The 23643-nt window shown below is 42.3% G+C and overlaps 1 protein-coding gene across 14 annotated transcripts in view; it reads right to left on the bottom strand.

Annotated features, from left to right (window-relative positions):
• AMBRA1 (autophagy and beclin 1 regulator 1) overlaps positions 1 to 23643 on the bottom strand; it is a 199583-nt gene that overhangs the window by 82553 nt on the left and 93387 nt on the right. For 13 of the 14 annotated variants that reach the window (XM_005578030.4, XM_045371729.2, XM_005578032.4 and 10 more), the window contains 2 exons: positions 16777 to 16857; positions 16256 to 16356 (listed from right to left, as the gene is read on the bottom strand). In XM_005578030.4, the coding sequence (XP_005578087.3) occupies positions 16256 to 16356; positions 16777 to 16857 (182 nt within the window). Of the gene's footprint in view, positions 1 to 16255; positions 16357 to 16776; positions 16858 to 18940; positions 19046 to 23643 lie in introns of those variants that run through there. The other variant, XM_074013764.1, reaches the window with a different exon arrangement.

Below are 23643 nucleotides of genomic sequence, written 5' to 3'. Positions count from 1 at the left end.
ATGCCTATAATCCCAGCTACAAGGTAGGCTGAGGCAGGAGAATCACTTGAACCCAGAAGACAGAGGTTGCAGTGAGCCGAGATTGCGCCACCACACTCCAGCCTGGGCCAGACTGTCTCAAGAAAAAAAAAAAAAATTCTGCTTAAATACTGAGACCCACAACAGACAAAGGGAGAAAGGTGGGAGGGGAAAGGGACCCAGAAGTAAAAGTAAAGGCAGACTAGAAGGACACTAGCTCAGTCTCATCACCACAACCTCTGACTTTTATCAGACAAAAAAGGATAAGGCCTAGTTTTCATTAGGGAGAATCTTTGTCTCTTTAAAGATACTTTTTTTTTTTTTTTGAGACAGGATCTTGCTCTGTCACCTGGACTGGAGTGCAGTGATGTGATCTCTGCTCAATGGGGACCTCTGCCTCCCAGGCTCTAGTGATCCTCCCACCTCAGCCCCCTGAGTAGCTGGGACTGTGGAACTACATACACATGCTACCACGCTCGGCTAATTTCTGGTTGGGGGGGGGAACCTTTTTGTAGAGATAAGCTCTCGCTATGTTGCCCAGGCTGGCCTTTCCTAGGCGCAAGCAATCCTCCCATCTTGGCCTACTGTGCTGGGATTACAGGCTTGAGCCACTGTGCCCAGCCTCTTTGAGGACACATCTTTACTGCACATAGGCTATACCATTTTGAATGCACATGCCTAGGGCAATATCCAGGGTTTACCAACAGCAGAGCCCCCAACCCACTAGCCACTGAGGTGGCTCTAAAAGTACACCAAGGAAGTCCTAAAAGATTGATTGGTGAGGCCGCGCGTAGTGGCTCACACCTGTAATCCCAGCACTTTGGGAGGCCAAGACGGGCAGATCGCTTGAGGTCAGGAGTTCGAGACCAGCCTGATCAACATGGAGAAACCCCATCTCTACTATTAGCTGGAGCCAATTTTTGTATTTCAAAAGAACCCTCTACTTTGAAAAGAACCCTGAGACACTATGTGAAGAAGCACAGGTTAGCTTACTGATGAATTAAAAAAAAAAAAAAGAATGGTGAATACACTGAATTTGTCTCTATGTGACCTGAGGCCCAATCTATGCAATTCACATTTGGTGCCCATAAAATAATTTTTAACCAATCTCAACAACGCCAAGTAAAAGCTAAGTCCTATGCTTGAGAAGAACTGAATTCTTGCTTCTCCCAACCATTGCTATAAGAAAGCATAACATGCCACAGTAATTGGGCACACAAAAATGCCTTGCCTTAGTTGTTAGGAACTTTTCTTCTGAGTTGCTTCTGTTCAAGGAGCTCTGGATTATAAATGATGCCATGGGTACAGGTTCACTTACCGCCAATTAGTAAGTGCTTGCACAGTTAATTCTGTCAGTCTTACTCCTACACAGAAATACATTTGGCCCCAAGGGGCCCAACCACCCACAAAGCTCTTTTGCACATCTTTTTACCCTCCAGCACAGAAATAGAGGGCTATATCCTAGAAAATACCCAGAGAAAGAGAAAAGGTAGTTTCTCTGATATCCTATGTCTAGGAAACTAGGGTCTAGCTTTTTATTTGAATATTGTTTCTAAATTCATTTCTCTGAATAACCCAAATAATTACCTAAGACATTTCTTCTTTTTTCTTTCTTTTTCTTTTTTTTTTTTGAGATCGAGTTCCGCTCTTGCTGCCCAGGCTGGAGTGCAATGGTGCAATCTTGGCTCACCGCAACCTCCACCTCCGAGATTCCAGCGATTCTCCTGCCTCAGCTTCCCAAGTAGCTGGGATTACAGGCATGCGCCACCACATCCAAAGATATTTCTTGAAAGTTCTAAATCTGTACCTCTATATGCTTTGGTATGCTGAAGCTTTCCTCAGTATATATAAGGACACTTTAAAAAAAAGCAGTTTGTGCTGGGCGCAGTGGCTCATGCCTATAATCCTAACACTTTAGGAGGCCAAGGTGGTAAGATCACTTGAGCCCAAGAGTTTAAGACCACTCTGGGCAACACAGTGAAACCCTGTCTCTACAAAAAATACCAAAATTAGCCAGGCGTGGTGGCATGTGCAGTAGTCTCAGCTACCTGGGAGGCTGAGGTGGGGCAATCACTTGAGCCCAGGAGGCAGAGGTTGCAGTGAACTGTAATCACACCACTGCATTCCAGCCTGGGCAACAGAGTGAGACCCTGTCTCAAAAGAAAGAAAAGAAAAAAAAAGCAATGTGTTTAGAGTGTGCTAGCAGACTACCTCAGATTCCAAAGCCTACTTAGTTGTGGCAGCATGTTACAGTAATGGCCCCAAATGATTTAAGCCCTCCTGTATCCATGGCCTTAGAGAGTTGCCTTCCCAGTTTGGGGCTTACCCAAACAGCTTGCTTTAGCTGATGGGATGGACAAAAGCAAACATGACATAAGGAGAGACTCAAAAATTGCCTCTGCAGTAGGGCTTGACCTCTCCTGCTTCTTTTTAGAACCCTGAGGTCAGGAGTTCGAGACCAGCCTGGCCAACACGGTGAAACCCTGTCTCTACTAAAAATACAAAAATTAGCCAGGCGTAGTGGCAGGCGCCTGTAATCCCAGCTACTAGGGAGGCTGAGGCAGGAGAATCACTTGAACCCAGGAGGCGGAGGTTGCAGTGAGCTGAGACTATATAACGGCACTCCAGCCTGGGTGACAGAGTGAGATTCCGTCACACACACACACACACACACACACACACACACACACACACACACAGAGAAAGAGAGAGAGAGAGAGAGAACCCTGACACACTATGTGAAGAAGCACAGGTTAGTTTACTGGTGAATAGAAAGGAGACAAGTCATCCCAGCTGAAGCCAAACAGCCTGCCAAATGCCAGATACATGTGTGAAGCTATCTGTTATTAGTTTTCTATGACTGCCATAACGATAACCAGAAACTTAGTGGCTTAAGCAAGACAAATTCATTATCTCTCAGTTCTATAGGCCTGAAGTCAAACAAAGGACTCATTGGACTAGAACCAAGATGTTGGCTGGCCTGTGTTCAGGTCTGTCTCCTTGTCCATTTCGGTTGTTGGCAGAATTCAGCTACTTGCAGATGCAGAAGTGAGGTTCCCACTCACTTGCTGGCTGTTAGCCAGCATCTTCAATCATTGCAGCACCTTGATTGACCCTTCTGCCTTCCTCTTCCACTTTTAATAGCTCATGTAATCAGATGAGGCCCACCCAGATAAATCAGGATAATCTTCCCACCTCAAGATCCATAATCCTAATCACAACTGCAAAGTCCCTTCTGCCATGTAAAGTATATATTCACAGGTTCTGGCGATTAAGATGTGGACCTCTTAGGCAGATCATTATTCTACCTACTAAACCATCTAAGATCATCCACATCCAGCCAAGCTACTAATTGACCACAGAGAAGAGCCAATGGTGCGAACCAGGCGAACTGCAATTGGACTCACAGATTTGTGAGAAACAAGAAATGTCTTATGCCACTAAATTTGGGGGTGGTTTATCCAGCAGCAAAAGCTAAATGACATAATAGCCAAAGCTCTACCACTTTCCAGGGTTGTGCAACCCTCATCCCGATACATGCACCTTTTCCTTTTTTGCTCTAGATCAACAAGCAAGTCTTCAAAGTAACTGGCCGTTTTTTGTTCTCTGAGTCATTAAAAAAAAAAAATCATTTTATTTTTTCTTCTAGTCCAGATCTAGAGATTATTGCTGAAATTTAACCAAAGTCAGCCTTATTATCTCAACACAACCAGAGAGAAGCTTTTTGCTCTACAACTTTGGAAGCTACATACATGAAAAATATATATACATGCTGCAAGTCCCAGGGAATGATTTCAAGGAAGGACTATGTTTTGATAGAGCTAAAGCTGCTGACAGAAGAGGAAAATTTCACCGCCATCCAACTATCTCTCCTTTACATATAGAGACCAATGAGGGGTTTGGGGTACAGCCTCTTAAAGAGGAATCTCTAACCCTTCACTAGCCAAATAAATTTTCTGAACTAGGCTCCCCCTCAAATTTGCTGATACTTAAAGGTCTGGAAAACTTCAGTAGAAGGAAAATGCCAATAGCAAGTTAATGTCCTCTTGGCTCTTTTGGCTGACTTCCCTGTGCCTGGGTCTTGACTATTAATTGAATGCTATTCAGATTCCATCTCAAAAACAAATGAGGATGGAGACCAGAGGCCTGCTTTCCCCAGACTGATAAGAGCAGCACGGTGCAATTATACCCAAACAGCTTTGTTTTGGAATGTAATCACCGCCCCAGCCTTCTTCCCAATGGGATGGCAACAGTGTAATTACCTCTTCACGATTCATTGTTTGGGAATATAATTCTTCTATGGGGCCCTCTTTCTAGGGGAAAGGATCTGCAACAAGGATATAAGAGCATATGTAGCCCCCTCCCCAGTAGCAGTCTTCTGAGCTGAACATACTATTTTTGTTCTTTTTTTTTTGAGACGGAGTTTTGCTCTTGTTGATCTTGGCACACCGCAAACTCTGCCTCCTGGGTTCAAGTGATTCTCCTGCCTCAGCCTCCTGAGTAGCTGGGATTACAGGCATGCATCACTATGCCTGGCTAGTTTTGTATTTTCAGTAGAGATAGGGTTTCTCCATGTTGTTCAGGCTGGTCTCAGACTCCCGTCTTCAGGTGATCTGCCTGCCTCGGCCTCCCAAAGTGCTGGGATTACAGGCATGAGCTACTGCGCCCGGCCTATTTTTGTTCTCTGAAGGTAAAGACTGAGATTAGATTTTAACCTGTTTTTCTACCAACAAAGAATCAGATTACACCCCATAGTGGTTCTGCTGGAAAAGAGCAGGACTGCCTGAGGTCCAACTCCACTCTGTCAAGTACTAGCTGTGGTTTTGGGCAAACTACTTCATCTCTTTTAGCCTCAGTTTCCTCATCTGTAAAAATGATGGAGTATCATAGCAATGCTGCTGCTGATTAATATGTGAGAAGTTCTTGGAACAGTACTTGGTATAGAACAAATGTTCTTAGGGGTTTTGTTTTGCTTACCAAATTTGAAATACCATATTCCAAAGTCCCCACGTTTTGCAAGTTTTGGTAACTACATCCTTATAGTATAATTTGAAGTCAGGTAATGTGATGTGATGTTTCCAGCTTTGTGTTTGGTTCAGTTGTTGTTGCTGCTGTTTTTGCTTAGGATTGCTTTGGCTATTCAGGCTCTTTTCTGGTTCCTATGAATTTTAGGATTGTTTTTCTCTATAATACTACTTCATGGCCAAATCTAAGCTTGAGTTACTAAATTCTGTCTTTTCACTACCCCTCTGCCAGTTCAGCATGATGGGCAATGTTGGATAATTGTAAATGCTGTTATAGAACTGTCACAATCTCAGAGCTATTTGTTTGGGTAAAACTTCACTCTAATGAGCAGGAGTGACTGTGGATATTTCCATGTCATTCCTTTCATTTACATTACCCGTCCAAGGGAAACCATAAAAGACTGCTGTGAACTCTTGCTGTTGGGAGTCAGCAAATATTACAAAAAGCAGCCACCAGCACTATATCAATATGGTAGATTCTGGAGACAATTCTCCTTTCTAGCCACCTTCATTTGTGAAAATAAATGTCCCTCACATGTTTACTGTGCACCCCACTTCACAGGAACAAGGAGAAACCCTTGTTCCCAATGGGGACTTCTATCCTTTACCTCCTGTCTAGCTTTCCCTCTGTTCCTTTGTACCCTGGACCAGTTAACTTCCCTGAATTAGGAAGAAGATTTTTGGCTTCTGCTTTACCAGTTATGAGCCACAAGAGTAAAAACCAGCCAGGCGTGGTGGCTCATGCATGTAATCTCAGCACTTTGGGGGGCTGAGGCAGGCAGATCATGAGGTCAGGAGTTCAAAACCAGCCTGGCCAACACAATGAAACCCCATCTCTACTAAAAATACAAAAATTAGCCAGGCGTGGTGGCATGCGCCTGTAGCCCCAGCTACTCGGGATGCTGAGGCAGGAGAATCGCTTAAACCCAGGAGGCAGAGGTTGCAGTGAGCTGAGACCATGCCATTGCACTCCAGCCTAGGTGACAGAGTGAGACTCTGTCTCCAAAAAAAAAAAAAAAAAGAAGAAGAAGAAGAGTTAAAAACCATGAATCTGTTTACCAGGCATCCCTAAAGAATGTAGCTCCACCGCTCAAGACAGTAGAAGTGATGCTGGGCCCCTTGTGCATGGCACAAAGCTGCAGTGAGCTGAGCCTATGATAAATCCAGGGACTCCCCTCAGTAGCCCTATAACATGAGAGACTATCTTCAGAGGGTGAGGATGTGGTTACAAGACGACTCTCTGGCTCTGGGGTGACACTCAACAGCTGCCCAAAAGAAATACCCAAGGGAGCCTTAACACTCCCAAAGGGCCCCCAGTCACCTATTTGCAGGAATTTCTTTCCCCATCATGGCTTATACAAAGATATCCATGCTTGCTCTTCAAGATGAGTGGCATGAGGACCCAGGGGAAGAGCTGGCCTTTGTTGATCAGCAAGTTTTAAAGAAAGGAAATTAACACCCACAGGTTGGCTCTACTTTGGTAGAAAAGGTGAGAGGTGATGTCTGCTAGCTCCCATGGCATTTCCAGCCAGGTTGGAATAAACAAGGCTGCTTGGAGATAGGAAAAGGGAACGAGAAAGAAAAGCTAATGTCAGCCCTAGGGTTTTAAAAAGAAGGAGGTTGGCAGGCACAGTGGCTCATGCCTGTAATTGCAGCACTTTGGGAGGCCAAGGCGGGTGGATCACCTGAAGTCAGGAGTTGAAGATCAGCCTGACCAATACGGTGAAACTCCATCTCTACTAAAAACACAAAAATTAGCTGGGTGTGGTGTGTACGCCTGTAGTCCCAGCTATTCGGGAGGCTGAGACAGGAGAATTGCTTGAACCTGGGAGGTGGAGGTTACAGTGAGTGCGCCACTGCACTCCAGCCTGGGCAACAAAGCGAGACTCCATTTCAAAAAAAAAAAAAAAAAAAGTAAAAAGAAGGAGATGGGGGTTAGTTAGCAAGGGTTATTAGCTTCCAGTATTCATACTGCTCACTTTGGTAAAAACTAATTGAGTAGATGGGACAGTAAAAAGGATTGTTCCAAGTCTCTTTACTCACCCTGTAAAGATAACTCTCTTGTATTATAGGGCTATTGAGGTGAGTCCTGGGTTTATCATAGGCCCAGCTCACTGTAGCTTTGTGCCATGCACAAGGAGCCCAAGTTAGGGGATATCTAATCCTAAAGAAAGTTTGAAATGTAAAGAAAGTTAACAAAGAAAGCTGCTGCTTCCACTGGAAAATATGGGCTTTGACCTCACATTTGGCCTTCTCTTTCCTCACATGTCCTCTGCAGATTTCTAGATCATTGCATTTGTTCTGAGGGGTTGCAAAACATGTCAAAGCACATACTAATCATAACCTAAGAAGAGAGAAGTAAAAGAATTCTGGTATTATACTGAGTCATTATAGATTATAGGGAATCTCCAGCTGGCACCTTCAAAATGAGCAGTAATTCCAAGGAGCACACAACCATGGGACTTAATAAGCTTTGAGATCATTTTAGGTCTAGGGAAGCCGGAGAGAACAGAGAACTTAAAGTACAAATAGTGGTGCCTCAATCCAGACATACAGACATTAAGATTTCTACTTTGTACTAATTTACATTCCCACTGACAGTGTATACGCATTCCCTTTCCACTGCATCCCTGCCACCATCTATTCTTCTTTGGCTTTTTTTTTTTTTTTTTGAGACGGAGTTTCGCTCTGATGCCCAAGCTGGAGTGCAGTGGTGCAATCTCCCGCTCACTGCAAGCTCTGCCTCCTGGATTCATGCAATTCTGCCTCAGCCTCCTGAGTGGAGCTGGGACTACAGGTGCCTGCCACCATGCCCAGCTAATTTTTTGTATTTTTAGTAGAGATGGGATTTCACCATGTTAGCCAGGATGATCTCGATCTCCACACCTTGTGATCTGCCTGCCTCAGCCTCCCAAAGTGCTGGGATTACAGGCATGAGCCACCGTGCCCGGCCTTTTTTTTTTTTTTTTAAACGAAGTCTCACTCTTATCCCCCTGGCTGAAGTGCAATGGCGCGATCTCAGCTCACTGCAACCTCTGCCTCCCGGGTTCAAGCGATTCTCCTGCCTCAGCCTCCTAAGTAGCTGGCATTACAGGTGCCTGTCATCACACCCAGCTAATTTTTGTGTTTTTTAGTAGAAATGGGGTTTTACCATGTTGGCCAGGCTGGTCTCGAAGTCCTGACCTCAGGTGATCTGCCCGCCTCAGCCTCCCAATGTGCTGGGATTATAGGTGTGAGCCACTGCACCCAGCCTCAAGAAGCCCAAACTCTTAAACATTTCACTATACTGTCTCTCAGACAGAGTATACCACATAAATGACAGCTGTCCTACCAGTGCCCCACTTACTCATGCTTACAGCCCCACTCAAAAGATGAATGGGGGACACATTTGGAGAGCTTCTTCAAACTGTACTGAAACACCTAAGTCCTTGATCTAAGCCCAGGCTTATCTTCCACCTCCCTTAGCTAATCTATCAGGATTGGCAGTTAAAGTCCCAGGGGAATTAGTTAATTTTTAGTGGCAGGGCCAAAACAAAACACAGAAATCGGGCCACTCCCTGGCTAGACAGTAAACTCCCTGAGGGCAGAATCATTTAATTATTTTGTAATACCCAAAGTGTTCTGGAAAATACTAAGCATTTAGAAAGTGCTGTGTACATTTTAAGGTGACAATACAGAAAGGGTACATGGGTAAAGCATAAGTGGGGAAAGATCAAGAGGACATTTCCTGGGGGAAAGAGAGACAATAGCACAGAAAAACTTACACATATAAAAGAACAGAAAAGTTCATTGACAAGGCCCAGTATTTTTCCCTAGAAAAGCCTGAAGAAGCACAGGCAATTCAGCTTAGAAACTGGTCCCCATGTCCCCAGTAAGCACACTTCTCACTAGTGGTATAAGAAGATAAGATAAAGGGCTGGGGTAAAAAGCACCCGAATGCTCCAGTGACTGGTGGACACCAAATAGGTAAAAGGCTCCGGGTGCTATAAGGCAACTGGGAAGGCTGAGTTCTCTGGGAGGAGTACTGCATTTACTTCTCTGTTTCCCAGGCAACAAAGCCAGCCCCTTATTCCCTTCACTTTCATCACCGGAGCAGAATGAAATGTAATTGGGTTAATTATTAAAGCAGCACTAGCCACTACCACCACCACTAATTGCCCATTTATCTGGGGTTTATAAACAGCCATCTTAATTGATGTTGAGTTGGAATGTGCCACTCATGTTATCTGCCTGGCTACTGGGTACCAGATGGGTACAAGGCAGAAAGATAAAGGGAGATCAAAGAGATAAAGGACCCAACACCAGAAATAGTATTCATTTCTGTTCACTTTCATCTAAGTAGTATCATGAAGGCCCTTAACTGCATTCTCTATTATTAACCAGATTTGCCAGTTCAAGTGAAGATCTGCTATATAGTGATGAAGCAATTTGTTATATTAGACAGCTATGACATCAGATGGTGAAATAATGTTAATTCCTAAAAGTTGGCAAGCCTGAGGCTCTAGATGCCCACCCCAGTTGACAACTGAGCCTAAAAAATCCTCCTGAAAGCAATTCCCTAAGGTACCAGGGAAGTGGAGAACATCTAAGATAGAGTACTGGTGTTTTTAAAAGAGATGAGAGGGGGCTGAGTACAGTGGCTCATGCCTGTAATCCTGGCACTTTGGAAGGGCCAAGGTGGGTAGGTCACCTGAGGTCAAGAGTTCGAGATCAGCCTGGCCAACATAGTGAAACACTGTCTCTACTAAAAATATAAAAATTAGCTGGGCATGGTGGTGGGTGCCTATAATCCCAGCTACTTGGGAGGCTGAGGCAGGAGAATGGCTTGAACCCAGGAGATGGAGGTTGCAGTGGGCCAAGATCACACCACTGCACCCTAGCCTGGGTGATAGAGCGAGACTCTGTCTCAAAAAAATAAATAAATAAATAAATAAATAAATAAATAAAAATAAATGAGCAAACAAAACGATGAGAGGGGCCAGGCACCATGGCTCACACCTGCAATCCCAGCACTTTGTGGGGCTGAAATGGGCAGATCACTTGAGCTTAGGAGTTAGAGACGAGCCTGGGCAACATGGCAAAACCCCATCTCTACAAAAAGTACAAAAATTAGATGGACAAGTTTAGGCGCGGTGGCTCACGCCTGTAATCCCAGCACTTTGGGAGGCCGAGGCAGACAGATCACAAGGTCAGGAGACAGAGACCATCCTGGCTAGTGCAGTAAAACCCTGTCTCTACTAAAAATACAAAAAATTAGCTGGGCGTGGTAGTGGGCGCCTGCAGTACCAGCTGCTCGGGAGGCTGAGGCAGGAGAATGGCGTGAACCTGGGAGGTGGAGCTTGCAGTGAGCCGAGATCGTGCCACTGCACTCCAGCTTGAGCGAGACTGTCTCAAAAAAAAAAAAAAAAAAAACCTAGATGGACATGGTGTTGTGTGCCTATAGTTCCAGCTACTCAGGAGGCTAAGGTAGGAGAATAGCTTGAGACCAGCAGGTTGAGGGTGCAGTGAGTCGTGACTGGGTCACTGCACACTCTAAAAATAAAATAAAAATAAAAGAGATGAGAGGGGCAGAGGACAACCAAAAATAAAGTTAATAAGGAAAAGTAAATTTTATAAAAAGTATAGCTCTGTCTTTCCCACACCAGGCAACAAACAGAAGGATGCCTGAGAAAAGATTGTATCAATCAATAAGTTAACACCACACTGTTGGGTTTGTAATATATATAGGTGTAATATTAATATATACATAACAGCACAAATAAGGTAGAAGGGAATGGAGCCACAGGGGAACAATATATAGTGAAAAATGTTTCTGTATCTTACCAGAATTAAGTCTGAATAAATTGGAAATTGATCCTGATAAAAAATACACTCAAAAATCAAAAAAGGAATTTAAAAGACACATTAGATGATATCCATTTAATACAAATGTAAAGAAGGAATAGAGGAAGAAAAACATTAGAAATTCAGAAAACAAACAGTAAAATTGCAGACAAAAACCCAGCTATATCAATAATATTAAATGTGAATGGACTAAACAATCGAAAAGCAGAGATTGTCAGACTAAATAAAAAACAAGCTCCACTCATGTTTTCTACCAGATACGCACTTCAGATTCGAAGAGCTAAACAGGTTGAAAGTAAAAGGATAGAAAATGATATGTCATGTAATCAACAACCATAGAAGAGCTGGAGTAGCTATATTAATATAAGAAAAAATTGACTTTAAGACAAAAAATATTACTAGAGAGAGAGGGACAATGGTAAAATAGTTAATTCATCAGGAACACATATCAATCATAGACATATGTGCACCTAATGACAAAGTCACAAAATATATTAATCAAAAACTGACAAAATTGGGCTGGGCGCAGTGGCTCACACCTGTAATTCCAGCACTTTGGGAGGCTGAGACAGGTAGATCCCTTGAGATTAGGAGCTTAAGACCAACCTGGCCAATATGGTAAAACCCCATCTCTACTAAAAATACAAAAATTAGCCAGGCCTGATGGCATGCACCTGTAATCCCAGTTACTCGGGAGGCTGAGACAGGAGAATCGCTTGAACCCAGGAGGCAGAGGGTGCAGGGAGCTGACACTACATCAGTGCACTCCAGCCTGGGCAACAGAGCGAGACTCTGTCTCAAAAAAAAAAAAAACACCTGACAAAATTGAACGGAAGAATACACAATTCAATAATAATAAATTTCAATACCCACTCTCAATAATAGATAGAACTAGATAGAAAATCAGCAAGGATATACAAAGCTGGAATAATGCTATCAACCAAGTAGATTTAACTGGCATCTACAGGACACTCAAGTAACAGCAGAATACACATTCTTCCCAAGCACATGGGTAACACTCTCTAGAACAGCCTATATACTAAGCCATAAAACAAGTTCCAATACAATTAAAATGAATAAAATCACACAAAGTATGTTCTTAGACCACAATCAAATTAAATAAGAAATCAACAACAGAAGGAAATTTGGGAAATTCAAAATATGGGAAAATTCAACAACATACTCCCCAAAACTTAATAGGTCAAAGAAGTCATACTGAGAAGTGACACTGTTCAGTAAAAAGTTTTTCTTTTTTTTATATTTAAAGAGAAGGAGAAGTCATAAGAAAAATTAGGATAACTGGGCACAAAGCCATCCCTTGCTCAAGACACTGGACCAGGCCCTAATGACCTGTGGCTAGGAGCAAGAAAACCCTGACACTTCCCATTGATTTCAATCAAAATAGTAAATTAAGTAAATTAAGTATATCAGGTCCACATCTGCTGGGAGCAGATGCTCATTAGGATGAAAGTCAAAAAGATTATGCAGGACAGACAACTAATACCCTACATTACCCAGGCCCCTATTCCTCAGAAGTTTTTTGTTCTTCCAGTAATTACCAGGAAGCTGTCAAATGCCAAGCTTCTTATTTCACTTTTATGAGGCCTCAAACATGCAGAAAAATATTATAAGCTTAAGAACCTTTTGGCAGATACTCCCTACTTGAACTCAAACAAAACAGCACAGACGACAGAAGAGAACTCTTCTAAGAGTCAGGAAGACCCGGTTTAAAGTTCCAGGTCAGCCTCTCACAGTGTGATATTGGGCAAGTGACATAACTTTCTAAGTCTCAGTTTTCTTCCCTACAGAATGGAAATGCTACCACCTACCTCACAGGGTTGTTGCAAAGATGAAAAGAGATAATGTGGGAAGACAGTACCTGGTCCACAGTAGGCACTCATTAGCTTCATTTCCATCATTTCAGTTGCTGTGACTACACAGAGTTAGTGGTCTGCTACAATGTCAGCAGGGGGAGCTCCTCAGACTTTTGCATGTTCTCCCAAAATTTTACCTGGTAGAACTGCAATAGCTTTACATGTATTTACAGCTCTTTCAGTATGGCTCTAGAATTTGTGTTGCTGAAGATAGGGAAAGGCCTGGGTTGATGACCAATTGGAGGCTACCAGGAACCTACAGAATTGCAGGTAAAGGCACCAAGATAAGGGAGAAGAGATGAAATTAATAGACTATCCAAACACTTTTTTTATTTTTTAATATTTTAAAAATTCTTTTTGCAATAACTTACTCGTCACTTTATAACACTTTTCTACAGAAGCTTCTATTTTCTATTATTGCTTTTAGTCTCTTGTGGGAGGAAATAGAACAGATCTTGATTTTCCACAAACCCATTTTTGTTGATGATTCTGAATGGCTTTGCTTAGGGTCTACTAAAGACTCTTTTGGCACTATAGTACTAGTCACACCCTCTAAAACTGCAGGTGTGTGTCTGCTTTGTCCCTCCAAGCTTCATCCCTGCAAAAAGCCATTCACCATGCAAAAGTTCCACTTATGTTTGGAGTAAGACTGAGTCATGGCTAACCACCTAGACTTGGAGCTACAGGAAGGCAGGGATCATAGTCTGTCTTATTCACTGTAGTAGCCTAGAACAGTGCCTGGCATATGACAGCTGTAGAACAAATGTCTGCTAAATGTAATTGTTCTCGGACCATTACAATCTCATTCCAATCATACAAGACAAAGTGCTTTTCCAGGAAAACTGGGAGTGCTTACTGCTAAAAGGCCAATTGCTCTTTCACTCTGAAAGCTATTATTATAGCAGCTCAATTACATGATCACAAGTTTAATAAAAAGCAAAACATCTGTATCCAGGAGGGCAAGAGAGCTCAGGAAAAGATCGGTTACATAATAAGATTTTCCTCAGCAAGCACCACTGGATCATAAAAACCTATGTCTAAGAACCATTTAAAAAGAAGAATTAAACAAGAAAAACACTGAGTTCCCTGGGAGCGCTCTCCCTCTTATAAAGTCCTAGGAAAAAGAAGGACATTTTAATGCTTTGTCCTTTAAAATAACTCTGAGGAGGCAGATCAGGAAGGTGGTTTAGAGTCCACTGGTTCTATTCTTCTACTTCTTAGCTGCATCACTCTGGGCATATTAGCCCTTGGGATTCAGTTTCCTCCACTGTTAATTAAGTAATCGCACCTATCTCATATGATTACTGCAAGACAGAAATGAAATATGTGTAAAGCACTTAAAACACTCCCTAGTATATAGCAAATGCTCAATAAATGTTAGGCTTTTGTTGCTGTATTATTATTACTGGAATTTTCTCAAGACAAGAAAAATGATACAACTGCCAATAGAATCTGGAGGGACATCAAAATATCAACGAATGATAAATAAACATTCTGTAATATGTATTTTGAAAAACTGATAGAAACTAGTTTAATGGTGAATGGAAACCATCTGCTAATCTAACTCAAGAGTGAGGTTCTAGGGAGTCTGGGGTTCCTTCTCCTAATGGCATTCTGCATCCTTTCATAGATTTTCTCAGCAGATTTCACATCTGTAAACAGCTGCCCACTGGAACACAGCCCCTATATTCAAAGGTATCCATAAGTGTAATTAGGCCATTTGGGGTCAGACCACTAGGCATAAAGTAGGAAACAGGAAACTGAGATAAGGAGGTCTTGGAGGCAAGGCAGAAAAAAAAACAACATACAGCTGTTCCCCCAAAGCTAAATGCCAAGGAAACAGAGATCTGCCGACAGCAGAGAAGCAGGAGGTGTATGGGGCGGTGGAGGCAGATGTCTGGAACAAAGAAGGGTGGAGAAGAGCTCTGGAGTATTGTCTGGCAGCAAGTGATTATCTGCCAGTGAAAAGCTTTCACGTGCCTTCAGTTAAGTCACACAGAAGTGCCAGGCAAGGAGAAGCACGGGCCACAGCATCTGTTTTACAACTAGGGCCAGAGCCTCCTCATATGAGGCTGTCAGGAGACTGTGGTGTAGTCTGCTCTCCTGCCAGGCCAGAGCCTATGAAGTCCTGGTGTCTGACAGAGAAACCACTGAGGTTTCTGGAATTTCTGAGCATTGATGTTGGATCAAACACACTATTTAGGAAAGGCCAGATCCCATGGCCCTGATGCTGTCACAGCAGCTTGGTTAGAAATCATAAGATAAAACTTGTAACATTATCGCAGTACAGTGACACTGCCTCAGTAGATCCCTCCCCAGCTTTAACTATCACATGGCCCAGATTCTCCAAAACAGAATGCCATTTAAAAACTTTTAATAAAGATGCTTATTAAATATATCTCTAAATGTGGCTTTTTATACCTTTTATGCATTTGCATTCATAAATTTATAAGTTGGCAGTGGAGGTGGGAGGGAGGGGGGAAAAGACTGTGACGGGGAAACAACCTTTGCCACATATAAAAATGGAATTCTGCTTTACTTCCTTCTCTAGAGACTGACCAGAAGCAACAGCACACACCACGTCTCAGAACACAGTCACGTCATGCCTCACAGCCCAAAAACATCTGTCACTAAACTATTCAACCATCATAAAACTGCTGGCCAGCCACAGTGGCTCATGCCTGTAATCTCAGCACTTTGGGAGGCCGAGGCGGGCAGATCACGAAGTCAGGTGATTGAGATCATCCTGGCTAACAGGTTGAAACCCCGTCTCTGCTAAAAATACAAAAAATTAGCCGGGCATGGTGGCACGCCCCTGTAGTCCCAGCTACTCGGGAGGCTGAGGCAGGAGAATTGCTTGAACCCGCGAGACGGATGTTGCAGTGAGCCAAGATCGCGCCACTGCACTCCAGTCTGGGCGATAGGGTGAGACGCTGTCTCAAAAATAAATAAGTAAATAAATAATAAAACTGCTTCAGTGGGGCTTGCCTAGCCCATTTTCTATTCTGTGGCGATTTCTGAGCCAGCTCCAAGGGTGTCTCCCTGTTCTCCTTCCTCAGAAGATTCACCAGTGCCTGGAAATTCCACATGCTGGCAGTACCAAAGGAGTGGAGAGGTATGCACTAAGCTCCTAATTAAATCACAGGATCTGGCTCATGAGTATCTCACCAACCGAAACATAAACACGGCACCTTTATCTTTCAATTAAAAGCATAGCCAGAATTTAATTGCTGGATTAAGAAACAAATGGTTTAAACAAATAATTTAAAAGAAAAAAAAAAGGTCTGGGGAAAGTGAAAGAGGGTAAGAGAAACATTTTTCTTCAACCCTGCCATTTCCTGCCTTGAAGTAAGGAACAGAATATCAAACCAGGACCCCAAAATAGAATTTTCAGACAGATGCCAAGACACCATCACATCAACATAGGTAAAGGAGGGAGAAGCTTTATCTGGCTCCTTGCCCCTTCACATTTTCAAAAGCCAAATATTTCCTTACCTGCCAGGACCCTGTTAACAGAAGAGTGAGTAGCCAAGCCAGGCTGTCCACGTTCATGAAAAATCCCAGCATAAGGCAAGTACTCAGGCAGCAAGAAACGCCTACAAGAAGGAATCACATGTGAAAAGCTGACTAAAGACTACCACGAAACAAAGGAGATACTACCTACCTACACTGAAAAATCTAGGCGAAGGGACCCACTGAATCCACAGATGCCCAGAAAGGAACAGAATCTTCCAAGATTGGTCCTTCCACAGATTTGTATCTATCCTTTTCTGCCCTTCCTTCTAAAGTTCCCCCAACACTTCTGTTCTTAAACAGGATTCTCCCAGCACCACTTTTTCATCTCTTTCGAATGTGGCTAACCATCATCCGTCAAGAGTTTAGACAGCAGGGCTGGACTGTAGGCCCACTAGGAAACGATGCCAGATATGGACAATCCAAAGACCAGAAAGTAAATTTAAAACTAAATCCTAGGCTCTAACGAAGGCTCCCTCTGTTGCCAGCAACTCGGTTCTTACCTTGGGACAAAGCGTCCAAGCGAAGGTGCGGACATCCGGGCATTGCGTGGAGCTCGGTGCCTGGATCTGTCACCATTGTCCCTGAAAAAAACAAAAAGACTACACATAAGAGAGTCACTAAGAAAGAAGTACCCACCAGCCCAAAAAGGAAACATCCCCAAAATGACATTCTTACACTTAGAAGAGGACCCCACAGAAATTTGTCATCTGGCTGCTCACTAATTAGGTGGCATATTAATAAAACATATTTCTGGAGAACCTCAACTAAGAGATTTATGAGCATTTACCAACAGCTCAGGAATGAGGAGGATTTTTCTTGAGTTAATGTGGTCCCTTAGCATCTCAAACTGAAGCCACATTTAGATGTTAGGATTTGGAATGGATATATATAAACTTTTTCTATACTGAAAGGTGCAAGAAAAATGTGTCTTGGGGGTTGTCTTACATTATTTATTATTATTTTACTTGTTATCCAGACACCTGCTGTGGGAGGAGGTCTTAAAGGAAGAAAAATTCTCCCACCAATTTCATTTGGCAAATGGTTATCTTCAAATGAAATGTTTAGGTCTTCCATGTGGAAAAATCAGTGATAGGCAAAAGAAAAAAAAAAAAACGCACAAGTAAAAGACAGTACCTTCTTTTACAGACTGTCAATGGTGAAGAATATTAGAAAATGCAATCCTATGTTAGGTCATTTGAATACAAAGTCTGGGTGTTTTCTTTACAGATTGTTAACAGTTCATGCAATAGTAATAACTGCCATTTATTAAGTATCTGCTAGGTTCCAATACAAAGGTTATTGATATGTTATCCCATTTAATTCTTCTAGCTAGGCCACGAAGTATTACTACTATTTTACAGAGAAGTGGACGAAAGACCAGAGAGGTAAATACTAAGGTCACATAACTAGTAAGTGGTTAAGGCAGGATTCAAGGAAGATTGGACTTTGAAGCCCTAGATCTTCCCACTACACTTCACTGCTTCCTGCAAGAAAAGAGGAAAGGAGCTTCACATGTTTTAGTTTCCAGTACATCAAAGGAACAATAAGCCAAAGGGCACTGGCTGGACAGAGCAGTTAATTAGCTGCTTAACCAACTCCACAAAATAAATGAACCTTTGAGAGCTTGATTTGGGATACTTTCTGAATTCTCCCTTTGGATTATCTTCAAATCAATGAGATAATCTTCAAACTGGCCCTGAAACCAAAGCTAAGGCAACACTTGGCTTTTAAGTGGACCACTGGGAACTTCACAAGCCAGAAACAAAAGCCTATGATGGTTTTTTATATCTTGGTAGAATTGGCTGCCGAGCATTAAGAGACAAATCAATACCAGGGATATTGGAAGCTGATCCATTGAAAGTATTTGATTTTTATTTTCCCAAAAGAGAAAGCGCACACTGTGTTCCTTAACATATCTTTGACCTGAAACTCTGCAGATGAAAGGAGGGGCAAGGAGAAAGAGTTAAGACTATATGGAATGTAAAAGCGGGGTTAAAAAGAATAATGGAATCAGGAGTTCCTAACCAGCAGACTGCAGTTACTGGGGAGCCCACAAATTATACATGTACACAGAGGAGTAGCTGAATACCAAACAAATAAGATAGTTTCCAAATTAAGCATACTATTATTTTTCAAATATACTACTGTTGTGATAAATTATGAATTCATTTAAAAGTACAACTGAATTCATGATAGCTTTTCATTATTGTATATTTCACTTATCAATTAGTACTAAAAGTACAACTAATTATCATAAGAGGAGTTAGAAAATATTTTGAAGTTAAAAAGGATCCTAACCAGGGGAAAGGGTGGAGGCCTCTAAGCCTCAAAAATATAAAAAAACTAGCTGGGCAGAGTGGTGTGCTCCTCTAGTCTCAGTTACCTGGGAGGCTGAGGTGGGAGGATTGCTTGAGTCCAGGAGTTCAAGGTCAGCCTGGGCAACAAGAGACTCTCATCTCTTTAAAAAAAAAGAAAGAAAGAAAGAAAGAAAACAGACCAGGCACAGTGGCTCATGCCTGTAATCCCAACACCCTGGGAGGCCCACCTAGGGTCAGGAGTTCGAGACCAGCCTGGCCAACATGATGAAACACTGTCTATACTAAAAAAAAAAAAAAAAAAAAAAAAAAATTAGCCAGGCACAATGTTGCATGCGTGTAATCTCACCTACTTCGGAGGCCGAGGCAGGAGAATCGCTTGAACCCAGGAGGTGGAGGTTGCAGTGAGTTGAGATTGCACCTTTGCACTCCAGCCTGGGCGACAAGATTAAAACTCTGTCTCAAATAAAATAAAATAAAATAAAACAAAAAATAGAAAACGAAGCTAGAAAAGAAGCATCATGGGGCAAATCCAATTATTCCACACCCATGAGAGAGAGCTGGCCTTCCCAGAATCACATTACAGAGCTGACAATTTGCTCCTGCAAGGTTCAAAGATTCACCTCCTTCTGGACAACAAACACGAATCTATCTCTCGTTAGAAGGGCTGAAGAGCAGGGAAGGGGAAGCCAGTGCACTGGATAGTACTGAGCCGCTGCCAGTGCCCAAAGGTAACACAGAGCTTGGTGAAAGAACACAACAAGACAACAGAGAAAAAGGGGCAAACTCCAAGGCTGAGTAAAATATGGGCCCGTACAACGTAGGTCACAAGCATCTTTTTGTTGCTATTAAAACCTAAAAATAATTTCTTTCTGATTTAGCTTATCCCTTCATTTAAAAAAAAGGAAAGGGGGCTGAGTGCGGTGCCTCACGCCTATAATCCCAGCACTTTGGGAGGCTGAGGTGGGCGGATCACTTGAAGTCAGAAGTTTGAGACCAGTCTGGTCAACATGGTGAAATCTCATCTCTACTAAAAATACAAAAATTATCCAGACGTAGTGGCGAGCACCTGTAATCTCAGCTACTCGGGAGGTTAAGACACAAGAATCGCTTGAACTGGGAGGTGGAGATTGCAGTGAGCCAAGAGTGCGCCACTGCATTCCAGCCTGGGCGACAGAGTGAGACTCTGTCTCAAAAACAAATAAAATAAAATAAAAAAATAAAGTGAAGGGGTTAAGATGATAATTTTATGTTATGTGTATTTTACCAACATTTTTAAAAACTGATGGAAAAGAGAGGGTGCAAAATACAGTCAGAGATAATGGCTTTATAGTGTTTAGAGATTACTGGAGGATATATAGAGGAAAACAAGAATGAGATCAGCTGACTCAAATACACACAGTCTCAGACTGAAGGTTACATGAGGCACCATAAAAGAGGCAACATGTTAAGGGGAGGCGCTCATGCTGGTCCTCAGCTTATTTAACATCTTGGCTAAGAATGGAGAAATAAGAGCTAAATGTCATCTCAATACAAGGTAGAGAAGATTTCAAATTCCAAGTGTTGAGAACTCTGAAGGAGAAATGACAGGAGAGGACCCAGCATGACCAGGAAAATGTGAAACATACTAAACACTGTATGAGATGCTGCCTATGGGAGAAAAGAATCCACAGACCTCTAGGATAAAATAGCCTATAACCAAACCAGCTCAAACATTTACTGAGCAGGTTAAACCTTGAATACCAGAATGGGTAAGGTGGTAAAGGTCAGAATATACTACAAAAGGATAAGTTTGACAAGAAGAGGGGAAAAGGCCTTCAGTTTTAGTATTGGTACACAGAAATCCCGGACCAAAGGCACAGCTCCAAATAACTAAAGGCAGAAACAGTAACTGATGACTCTCTAGATTCTATAGTCCAGAAAGAGGGGAAGATTCAGAGATAATGGGTTGAGGTGGGAAAAGAAATTTCAATGCATGGGATATTTAGGGGAAAAACTGAAGGGAGAGGAATAAGTTCCAAACAAAAGAGCAAAGGAATTAAAAGTACTTAAAATAATGATATCTTTAGAAAACTACACGGAAATCTGCCACTCATTTCAGTGCTGACACAAGGTCGACATCAAGCCAAGCTCTATGAGATAGAAGGAGACAAATTTGGTCAGGCAAGCAGAGACTGAATATTAGTGAATTAGAAGATATTTGCCAGATGAAAAGTGAGAGAAAGGCAGACCCAGAGAGACAGTTTAGGAACAATGAAGGATGCTAAATACCGGGGTCTGACGACATAGCCAACACCCTTTCCAAGGGTAGTGACTTAAAAGTGTGAAGAACAGAGTACACAAATATGTTGGTATTGCTCCTCCAACACAGGAAGAATACTTTTCAGGGAAACACCAGAGAAACCCTCATCAATTCCAACAGCCAGAAGCTGACTTTGAGCCAGCAGGATAGAAGCTGGCTGGGTTATTAATGGCTTTCCCAGTTGTTGAACTCTGTGCATCTCTGATTAACTCTCAGAGGGGTATTTCGGAAGAAGTAGGGGGAAAAATACTTTCTTATCAAAGATTTTACCAGAAAAAAACACCCTTCAAACAATCAAGTATCCAAAACAAGTGCTGAATACAAGAAGATGTATTTCCAGAACAAGGGAGAAACACAGCAGCAGCTCTTTTGCTAAACGTCTAGGATTAATTGCCTCGGAGACAGGCTGTAATTTGAAGGAATGAAAAATGCACCTACAGACTGCTGTCTGAATCCTGACCAGACAGTCAGGTTGTCATTGCTCCTCAGTGACAAATAGCTCTGACTTGGGCCTTTATAAATGAAGCTCTTGCAGCAAAAAGCTCAAAAGGCCACTGTCCTCTTGACAGTATACAGTAGACTTTGCTGACAATTAGACTATTAAAAAACTTTTTGTTTCCCTATGCTGCTCTGTTTCTACTCAATCTCCAGACAACAGAAGACCTAGTTGGTATTCCTATCCCTGGAGAGCACAGTGATCTTGGTCAACTCCTTTCCTTACTGGAGTGCTGTTGGTTAGAAACTGAGGACCCAGTCTCTACTTTCAATGACTGTGCACATACGCAAGGGCTTTAATTTCTGGAAGAAAGGCACAGCCCCAGCTCATATCATTCATAGGGAATATAGCTAATAGCATAGGTCTCCTGGAACTACAGAGCCTTCATTTTTCTCCAAGGAATGGTAATATAAGAGATAATTACCATTTACAAATTCCTCTCCTCCCTTATGTTACCTTTTAATTTCATCTGCCTACATTATGCAAATCCACATTCCTATTGTGCATTTTATGTTAAAAAATAAGCATATAAATCTAAGGGTTATGTCTTCCTCCCCCAAACCCCCACTGCTTAATTCTTTCCTGCTGTATTTTCCCATTCTAAGCCCAAGCACAATCCAGACGTGTTCCATTTTCTTTCTCTTCTTCTTCACTCCTCTTAAGAAATATTCATATGTATTTTACTTGCCCAGTAATTCTAATTCTAGAATTATAAAGTATTAATTCTAAAGTTGCTAAGCAATATTACACATTTTTAAGCAATAAATCAAAGTCCTCAGTAAGAGCTAGAATTCAGGTTAAGTATGTATTTTACAAATACACTGAGGTTCGACAGGTACCATATAGCCTATTCTTAATCCTCAGGAAGGTCCCTTACTTTTCTGAGACTTTTCATTATTGCACTTCTGCGTACTACACGGGAAATTTTTCTTTTTCTTTTTCTTTTTTTTTTTTTTTGAGATGGAGTCTTACACTCTGTCACCCAGGCTGGAGTGCAGTGGTACAATCTCAGTTCACTGCAACCTCTGCCTCCTGGGTTCAAGCAATTCTCTGCCTCAGCCTCCTGAGTAGCTGGATTTACAGGCGCCTGCCACCACGCCCAGCTAATTTTTATATTTTTAGACAGACGGGGTTTCACCATCTTGGCCAGGCTGGTCTTGAACTCCTGACGTGATCCACCTGCTTCGGCCTCCAAAGAACTGGGATTACAGGCATAAGCCACCGCCCCCGGCAGACAGGGGAAATTTTTCTAAGATAGTTAACTCCAACAAAGATCCAAGAAGCTTAAAGCTACAAGAATCAGAGATTATCTAATCTCATTTTACACATCAGACACTGGGGCCTAGGATGGAAAAGGGGCCTGCTCAAGATCAGATAATAAATCACAGCCTCAGCCAAGCCTAGAACCCAGGACTATTCCCTAGACAATAGCTGTCAGGCTGTGGGGCCAGCAGGCATTGACAAGTGATCTCAATGCCAATCACTGCTGTTCTAAGAAGCAGTGATTGCGAACTTATAAATTTAGTTCAAAATTGGATCCACTAAGAGTAAAAAAGGATTTAGATAGCAATTGTTTTTTTGTGTTTTTTTTGACAAGAAAAGATGGCTGTGCTTTCAGGAAGCTCATTCCCCCAAAACATTCACAAACAGGCTCCACACTTAGAAAACATCGAGCCCTCAGAAATCAATACTTACAATGCAACCCTCAGATATCCTCACCTGTACTATGCCCACTGCTTTTTAACTGGTTCTTCGGCATCAGTACACTTGTCACTTTAGGTCACCTTAACCAATGCTATCAGAGTTAGCTGCCTAAAATACATATTGGATGATGGCTGGCCCGAGACAAAGTCCAAACTTCTCAGCCAGGCATTCCAGGCCATCCAGAGTTCAAGGCTTTCTGATGTCTCTCTCATATCACAAACACTCCATAGCTCTAGCCACAGATCTATTCAGGGTCCCTGAATAAGCCCTGTAAATCTCCTGTCTCTAGGCTTTTGCTTAAGCTGCTCCCTTTATCTAGAATCTCCTTGCCTATACCCATCATCCATATCAATTCCTCTCTCACAGTTTTATGCAGTCTTCAACACCCAGCTCAAATCCATGAAGCTCTCTCACCTCTCCCCAAATACTCTCTCCCTTTATACAATGCTCTCCTAGTATTTTAGTGGTAACGTATTACAGTCTATCTTTTAAGATACTTATGTAAAACTTGACGCTATTCTATAACTTAAACGCTTCAATGACTTCCTCT

Source organism: Macaca fascicularis, chromosome 14, assembly GCF_037993035.2.
Source record: "Macaca fascicularis isolate 582-1 chromosome 14, T2T-MFA8v1.1".
Taxonomy (NCBI): domain Eukaryota; kingdom Metazoa; phylum Chordata; class Mammalia; order Primates; family Cercopithecidae; genus Macaca; species Macaca fascicularis.
The sequence above is the reverse complement of the archived record's forward strand: the minus strand, read 5'-3'. Positions and strand labels throughout refer to the sequence as shown.